The sequence below is a fragment of the Scardinius erythrophthalmus genome (genome assembly GCF_964197995.2).
Source record: "Scardinius erythrophthalmus genome assembly, chromosome: 3".
Classification (NCBI taxonomy): Eukaryota; Metazoa; Chordata; class Actinopteri; order Cypriniformes; family Leuciscidae; genus Scardinius; species Scardinius erythrophthalmus.
The window spans coordinates 5,577,488-5,585,984 of NC_138223.1; the positions used below are offsets into that span (position 1 = coordinate 5,577,488).

The 8,497-nt window shown below is 41.3% G+C and overlaps 1 protein-coding gene across 1 annotated transcript; it reads left to right on the forward strand.

Annotated features, from left to right (window-relative positions):
* The first annotated feature begins 548 nt into the window (after positions 1–548).
* Positions 549–7,171, forward strand: spry2 (sprouty RTK signaling antagonist 2). The gene is made up of 2 exons (XM_081360367.1): positions 549–1,119; positions 2,849–7,171. The coding sequence occupies exon 2, from the start codon at positions 2,900–2,902 to the stop codon at positions 3,839–3,841; it is 942 nt and encodes a 313-aa protein (XP_081216493.1). The 5' UTR covers positions 549–1,119; positions 2,849–2,899; the 3' UTR covers positions 3,842–7,171.
* The last annotated feature ends 1,326 nt before the right edge of the window (positions 7,172–8,497 follow it).

Below are 8,497 nucleotides of genomic sequence, written 5' to 3' on the forward strand. Positions count from 1 at the left end.
GAATCTTTTGAATGAATATATTAATTTGAATGATTCTGTTTAACCGATTAGCATTCTCTACTCTGTAAGGGATGATTTTGTTTAGGAGGAAATTTTTAATTAACATTATTTGGAACAATATTACTTAAAAGACTACTGTTGGGACAATAAAATAGGGTGAGAATTATGGGGGAGAAAAAAATAGGTAAGGCTTGAACCTTGAACCTTCACTGTAACTAGAATTTTGATTTCATTCAACGAACCTGCCAGAAATCCAGAAAGTCAATCCAAACCTCCTCACCCAAGTCATTGATAATTTGCATAAACAACACAACAGTGGGCACAGTCTACAACTAAATGTACATCTACATCTAAAATGTGGCGTAAACAGCTATTTTACTGTAAATGTTACAATAAGATGTAGGAACATCTTTGAAGAATAACTCAATGGAATTGGTGTGTCGGCTCTTTGATTTGTTTCATTAAACTAAAGCGTTCGAGTGAACCGAGTCGCTAAAATGAATCGGACGTCCGTGTGCTAATGTTCTGACACACACACACACACACACACACAGGGAGTGAATGTTGAGTCCTGTAGAGCCAATGAGCTGGGACCGGATACGATATATCCTCTGGGACAACAGCTACTCTGTTCACCCCCTTCACTTCCACATGACGCCATTTACAGCATAAACCCGACCTCCTCTCCGGAAAGAAGAAAAAAACAAGAGCTGAAAAACTTGAAAGCAGCACAGTGTGTGCCATGCAGCCAAACATTCAACTTGGGAACCGCAACGCTTCTTCTTGAAAAAGTCTTCAGCGTTTTCATTCTTATTTCTCTATAAACTCTGCTCATTTTGTTGGATTCTGGAACTTATTTTCTTTTTGGCATAATTCGCGGTTTAACAACACAAGTTAAACTACATTACGTTCTTCTTGGAATAAAATTCTGACGTTATTGTTTCGCGCGAGTTGCGCGGAAAAAAAAATACGCGAATACGAGGACGCGCAAGTGTTTGCGTTCATCTGGATTTTTGTGAATGAATCTCCCAATGAACTGAGGAATAACCAAAGAGAAATTCCTACTAGTAGGATATACTCTTCACAACACAAATAGGGGGTTGAGGTGGTGAGATCACGGTAAGTGACCTGGATCAACTTTTTGCAGTGGATTTTCACACGATTTTAGTTTAGTTGAATTTATTTGCGTGTGCTTTATTTAGTCGCCCATTTCTATTATAGTTCGTGACTTTTTCCAGTGCTCATGCTCCGCGCCATTCTTGCAGCTGTGCAAATAGTTGCCATACGGATCTGTTCCCTGCTTAAAAAACTTTGACTTACTTTTCATTTAGTTAAAGTTGCGAATCGCTTTTGATAAAACGTCACCTACAGCTGCACGTTTATTATTTAATCACACACAAAGACCCACTAAACATTATAATAAAACCTTTACACATTCACTTTGCCTCATTTAAAGTTGCGAATAGACGTTGATAAATGACATCTACCGTTATAGACTTCTATGTATATATTTAATAAACAAATAAAAGTCATGTGAATGTCCACTAAACGTTTAAATAAAAACTTTTTCAAAGAAAAAAAAGTTTCTCTACTCAATGCAAGGTCCAACCAAGTTAAGTATCGTTATAAAGTTAGTATGCATGCTGATAAACCAGATCAGAAGTTTAAATAGCATTGAGGAGATAAACAGATGTTTAACAGACATTTTGCTGATGGGGCCTCTCTGTGGAAAGGGAGATTGTGCATTGATATGGTAATTTGGGGTAGTGTTATTTAGATTAAACTCAACTGGTGCTGAGGGTCCCGACTGAGATGTATGGTTTCATTTTTTTTTTTTTTTTTCACTTCAACATGTGGATATTTTATTTTTCTCCAAGTTATTTGGTCAAGAGCTCCGCCCCCCCATTGACAGCGTCATAATGCATTTGTGGACGTCACGTTATTGCTCCTGTTCACGTCAACTACTAGATATTAAAATTAGTGATTAGAAATTAATAATATCCTAATTTTTACTTTAACAATAACAATGTAAGTACAAGGCCAACATTTATAACCCCCCCCCCCCCCCCCCCCTTTTGCAGTCTCTTTAAACAAGTGCATTTGTTTGTGATTTTGGTTCCTTGTGATTAAAATAATTACAAAGCAAAGGGAAGTTGGTGTGCTTTGTTTCCCTATAATACCTTTTACGAACAAGTTCTAATATGCTCTGCAAGAAACGAACAGTGATAATGGTGTTTGCAATGTTAAAATAAAATCAACACAAAAGAATAATTATTCAGTTAAGTAATTTCTATAGCACTTTTCAGAGTACACATAGTGCCTTACAATTCCCCACAAGCTAGCAAAAGGCAATCACGGCAAGCAAAAAATCCCTGAGATTTTGTATATATGTGCAGATAAGTTAAGAAGAAGGCTGTCATTTATAGGGTATACACATTTTAGAATAGTCTCAATCTCTCTATCACTCGTTGATGATAGGATAGATAAGGACGATGCTTGCGCAGAAGACAAACTTCTACAAAGACTACTCTGCAAAGAAATCCTTATTTATTTTTGATCAGGTAAAATGCAGCACCTGAGACATTGTAGAGCAAATATGGCTTTGAGTCTACTAGATGTTCCATATGAACTTGATAGCTGCAGGTGGTAAAGGCCTGTCCCATTGAAGGCCTGTCCCATTGATGGCCAGCCTTCCAGGGGTGTAGAGGTGGGGTGTAGTTGGGAGATTTGCATGAAGGAGCTTGCCATCTGCCTTTTCTTTTTGCTAGTTCATATGATTTACATATGGTTAGTTTATGGGATTTTACTTCCCTGTATGCTCTCGTTAAACTGTCTGCCTTTCCCATAGGACTTCAGATGTGTTCAATGCCAGCCGGAGGGTTCCCACTTCAGAGTAAAGATGGACACGAGAGCTCAAAATGGCGGCGGCAGCGGCTCCTCTGGCTTGCTGCGAGCCTTGCGTGACAGTGGCAGACCCCAAACTGGGGACTCGGAGCCTTGGGATGCTCAGGTGCTCTCCCTGGACCAGATCAGGACCATCCGCAGCAGCAATGAGTACACCGAGGGCCCTACGGTGGCACCCCGGCCACCGGCCTCCCAGCAGAAAGTGGACTCGCAACCTTCCAGCCTGAATTCCGCCGCCTCCATTGAGCTCTCCGAGCATAGAAACTCCCCGAGAGCCCAACGAGCTGGACAGCAGTCTCCTCAACAAGCCCATCAGTCACCGAGGAGTGACCTGAGCAGATCCGCCAGTGGCCCCAGCGATGGCTCGCACAGTACCGCCAGGGCCAGCACAGGCAGCACTTCATCGGAGCAAAGACTTTTGGAAAACGCTGGCGTGATGGGCGATCGGGTGGTGAGAGTGCAGCCTAAACGCCCAGAGCCGAAGCAGGACGAACTGAAACCCTTCGTGCCGGCCGGAGGCCAGGCCGCTGACGGAAAGCACTCGATTCGCTGCGAGGGCTGTGGCCGCTGCAAGTGCAAAGGATGCACCTGCCCTCGGACCCTGCCCTCCTGTTGGATGTGTGGGCGCAGGTGCCTTTGCTCGGCGACGACGACGATGGACTATGTCACCTGTGTCTGCTGCGTCAAAGGTCTCTTCTACCACTGCTCCAGCGATGATGAGGATGTGTGTGCGGACAAGCCCTTCTCTTGCAGCCAGTCGCATTGCTGCATGCGGTGGTCGGCCATAAGCGTCCTGGCAATTTTCCTGCCCTGCCTGCTTTGCTACCTCCCGGCGAAGGGCTGCGTGGCATTGTGCCAGGCATGCTACGACTGCACCAGTCGGCCAGGATGCCGCTGCAAGAACAAAGGAGTTGACGAGGCTTGTTTCCTGGAGTAGCCCTGGGAAGATAACCTTATCTGGGACTATCTCCAGAGCAGTGGAACAATTTTCGCAAATTGTTGTAGTTTTGGCACTGTAGACCAAGAGGTGACATTGGATTGGCAAAAACTGGTTTGAAGTGGTTTGCTTGTTTGTTTGTTTGTTTGTTTTTTGTTTGTTCTTTGCTTTTCTCTTATCCACTTTCTCTCTCTCTCTCTCTCTCTCTCTCTCTCTCTCCCTCTTTCACTCTTTAAGGGGGGATAACGTTTGTATCAACAACCTTCCCTGTCCTTTTCATTTTAAACTGAAGTCCAGAATGTTAGCCTTATTGACATTCAGTAATATGACTGATAAAGGTGACAGACTCTCTCCTAACTAACTGTTTGTGAATAGTATCTGCAAAGTATGTAAATTAGCAAATGAGCTCTTTTTCTGAGAGATTTTATTTTTGTACATATAATATTTCAACTGTGAAACACATTGTGCCAAACCAGAGGCACCTTGACAGATCCATATATATGATGCATATACAAAACTTGTATAGTGTTGTACATTCGTTTCGAATGTATGTCAATCACTCTTTTGATATTTTGCCTTATAGAAGAGGAACCTTACATGAATTATCCCTACAACTATACTTGTAAATTGTACAGTGACCCTAAGAAAAACTTTATTTTCTAATTTCAACACATTGTTTAGTGTAAAAATATTTATTTGAAGTTTTATTATTTTATAAAGTAATATTTATTTTGAGAGGCATCGTTATAGGCATCACCCCAACTTTGAGAAACAAAACCTCCTCTGTTGTTGCTGCAGAAAAAAAAGGGTGACAAGGGTGTCAAATCTGATGCATATGTTTACTATAAAATAGAAAATATATTAACGTTTTGAAATTAAACAATGCATTTTCTGTGTTCTTTCTGGCCTGCTGTTGGCCTTGTTTTTAGCCTTTGAGCACAAAGACCCATTTCAGGCAATCTACAGTGTTTTCAATTGCCTTTGTTTACCCGATGGATCTTCTGTCAGGGTCGCATTTCACTTTGGGTTTATGATGACAGCCGCGATGTTCGCAGAGCTTCAGTTTCGAGGTCATCTGAAAATAAGGCGATGAAAGCGATACTGTACGTTGGCAGATCAGCAAAATAGGTACGTTACTGAGAGATTCTATCGATGAGATCTTCCTGCACAAAAGAGATCAAATGAAGTTTAATATAGCTCACTATAGATGCAACATTGAGTATTGTATGGTGTTGACTGTTATTTCATGAATGATCTTGCAGTGGCCATGACCATTTGTTAATCTTTCATAACCATCATAATCTTGACTGGAAAAGTGCAGAACTGTGTTAAGTTTGTGGTGTTCTGGTGATCAGGAATCTCAACAAATCTTTAGTTATGAAATAGGCGCGCTGAATTAAGACCGATTAAATGAGTTATGATTTGCCAATTAATTAACACCAATACATGGAACTCAAAACGGGTTGTCTTCTAAAACCACCTAAACAAACTGATCTCAGATTCCTAACAAAGAAGCCCTGATCTTGGGCCAGACCTTCAGGGGTAACTTCCAGCCTCCCCTGCCAGCAGCGGATACTGGCTGCATTTACTTCCATGGGAAACATCTGGCACTGGTTTAATCATTGAAGTATGCAAACCACTAGTTGACATCAGGAGGATCAGAGATTGTTTCTGTTGGCAAGCCGTAGTTTGCTACGCTCCCTCCAATCCTCGTTTGTGTTATGGAAACTGCCCTGTGGGAATTTTAAGACTTGATATGGTATACGCAAGATGCTTTATCAATTCTGCTTTTGAGGAAGTGTTTGCTCCCTGGACGCTCTGCAAGTTATGTTGCATGCAGTTGAGTAACGTGTGATCTTTAACCCTTTTTTTTTTTGTATTAAGAAACCGAGAAAGGGAAGTTTGATTTATACAACATCAGTGATAACTTAATTTGCATTGCAAAATTGCTTTAACCAAACATGATTTTAAAGAAGTGTTTCTCAACTTTATTACCCAGTTTTTACATTTCAAATAAAGTGACATGAATTTGCACCAAAATCCCTTAGAGATTGATTGGTCTACAACAACTATACGCAATTATATGGTTAGATCCATGGATCCACGATCCATCAATTAGATATGGTTGGATATGATCCATCAATTGAGAACCACTTTGAAACCAAAACAGCTTAAAAATGTCAAGGTCATGACAATGATGCTACATTTTTTAAATAGTAGGCTAAATTAATATATTGCGATCTTGCAATGCGTGCATGCATTAGAACGCATTTATGTAGCCGCCTCTTGTATAGTCACAAAGTAAAAGACTGCCTTTTTCCCATTTTCTTCCCTGTGACATGATCTGCACTACTGGCATTCGCACTGTCGGTTCAGCGTGCTGGCGCATGTTTGTTATTTTGCTGAGGGTTTGAGTGACAGGCAGCCAGCTTTCACCCCTCGCTAGGGTGAGCCCCCTTCCCCATTTACGCGGCAATAGGTGGAGAAACAAAACCGTCCCGATCGCTCGAGTGCGTCGTTTTCCGGCTTGCCTCCCACCCATTGTTTTAAGCTGTGAATGGCAGGGCAGCGACAGGGGGTTGGTTTGCTCAAGAAAGCCTCACAAAGGGTTAAAGACATTACTTTAAATGACAATGGGCCAACAGTTTACCCCCACATTCGAACCCTTGTGTATTCACCATCTTTTCAATGGCCCTCAGTTATTTCACCGCCTCTTAAGCCTCTTCAACTACCTGCTTGGTATTCTCACAGGGCAGACTTTGAGAGTGTGTGTGTGTGTGCCAGCACGCACGCGCATGTTTCCTACTTTGCGTGCGAGTGTTTAGCAGCCGCTAAATGTGTTGTTATGGGTGCAGGCAGCACAAAAGAAGGATAGATGGGAAAAATGACACCCTTTTGAAAGAGCTGCAATTGCATGCCAAGTTCAAGAGAAATGGAGAAATATAGATTTCTCCATTGAGCAGAGAAATGGGTCAGATAAAGGCTGGGAGGGTTGACCTCAATAAACAGACAACAGACGGAACGGAACTTACTTTGTCCCAAAAATTAACACTAGTATTAAGTGCTTGCCTAGGCTGGAACATCTAGTTATCGTCAAAAGGAGTGGATTAGGCTAACGGGAAGTTATTTCATTTTTTCATTCAAGACGTTATGTACCCGTCTATTGATGTTTGGTATGGTTTGAAAGGGTATTGATTACTTCCATCCTCATTCTAAATTTAACAATGTCAATGAGGACAAGCTACACAAGCAAAGAGAGATAGCCCTGACTGGTTACCACAGGACTAAATGTTGGGTTTGAGATTTAACTCTGCAAAACAATAAAGGCACTGTTTGAAAATGAAGAAAAAAAGCTTGAGGTTAATAACTGAAATAAAAACATCTAATAGAACAAGATAAAAATCCACATTTTCAAGATACTTTAAAATATCTCTTATCTTGAGGAGGGCTTCTGAAGAATCTTCATGCACCTCAAATCCACATTCATAAATGATTTTCAGTGTTTCAATGAGGGTGAGTAAATTATTTTCGGGTGCAATACATAATTACAGTCAACAGACTGTCAAAATACATTGCATGACATGGAACATAATTCATTCACGTTTAGAGACAACACCAAAAAAACTGACAACAGGCTTTTTAAAAAAAAAAAAGTTTAAAAGTTGTTCAAATTTATTCTGTTGTTGAACACTGCAAAATCCAAACTGAAACAAAATTTTCAGCTCCAGAGACAAAAAACCCTATTAAGCAAGAGAATATGAAAAAAAGAGTGCATTTGTGCAGAGAAAGAACGAGAGAGAGAGAGAGAGAGAGAGAGAGAGAGAGAGAGAGAGAGAGAGAGAGAGAGAGAGAGAGAGAGAGAGAGAGAGAGAGAGAGAGAGAGAGAGAGAGAGTAGGCAGCAGAGCAATTGGAAAAGCCCCCAGAGCGTCTCTTTGTTGGTTTTAGCTGGGTCCCGGCGCTCATGCCCCGTTCTGAAGCCCAGATCTATTCAGTCTGCTCATCAAGGCAGAATACTCAACAGGAAGGAAGGAAGCGGCCCATTCTTTATACGCCCATTGTCTGACCACCGGGCTTAAGCAATCAAACAGCAATGTGCCGAGAGAAAGAGAGAGAGAGAGAGCGAGAGAGCGAGCAGGATGAGGTGCTCGGTGGGGGCAGGGAACAAGAGAGCCCATGTCTGTGTTCCATCCTGAAGTTTTTATCTGTTTCTCTGGCAGTCAGAGGCTTCCCGATTTCTTCACGGTCACAATCTGTATTCATTTTGATTCTGATTTTTGCAACTTGCTTCTGATTAAAAACAACACTGGCTTTGTGCACAACTAAATAATTGTGTTCTTTATTTGAACTTTAGCATGAAAACATACTTTACGTAAGTATGCAGACATTGCATGTGTTCTCAAGATAGGAGGTTTGGTTAAAGTTACCATCAAGTGTGCACAAAATCGAAGTGTTTTTAAGCTAAAATGTTGACTGTCTTGCTTTAATCTACTACGGTTCTCTTCAAATTTTTACGACATGAGTCTTTGATCTGAATGAAAAACTGATTGTAGAAGAAGACAATTTATGCTAATGTCTGCTATAGTGCCCCTTGTGGCAACGCTGGGAATTCCATGCGTACGTGTGGTCTGACTAAATATATTTCGGACTTTCTTGTT

Coding starts and splice junctions, on each gene's coding strand:
- spry2 (XM_081360367.1), top strand. CDS start 2,900: ATGGACACGAGAGCTCAAAATGGCGGCGGCAGCGGCTCCTCTGGCTTG.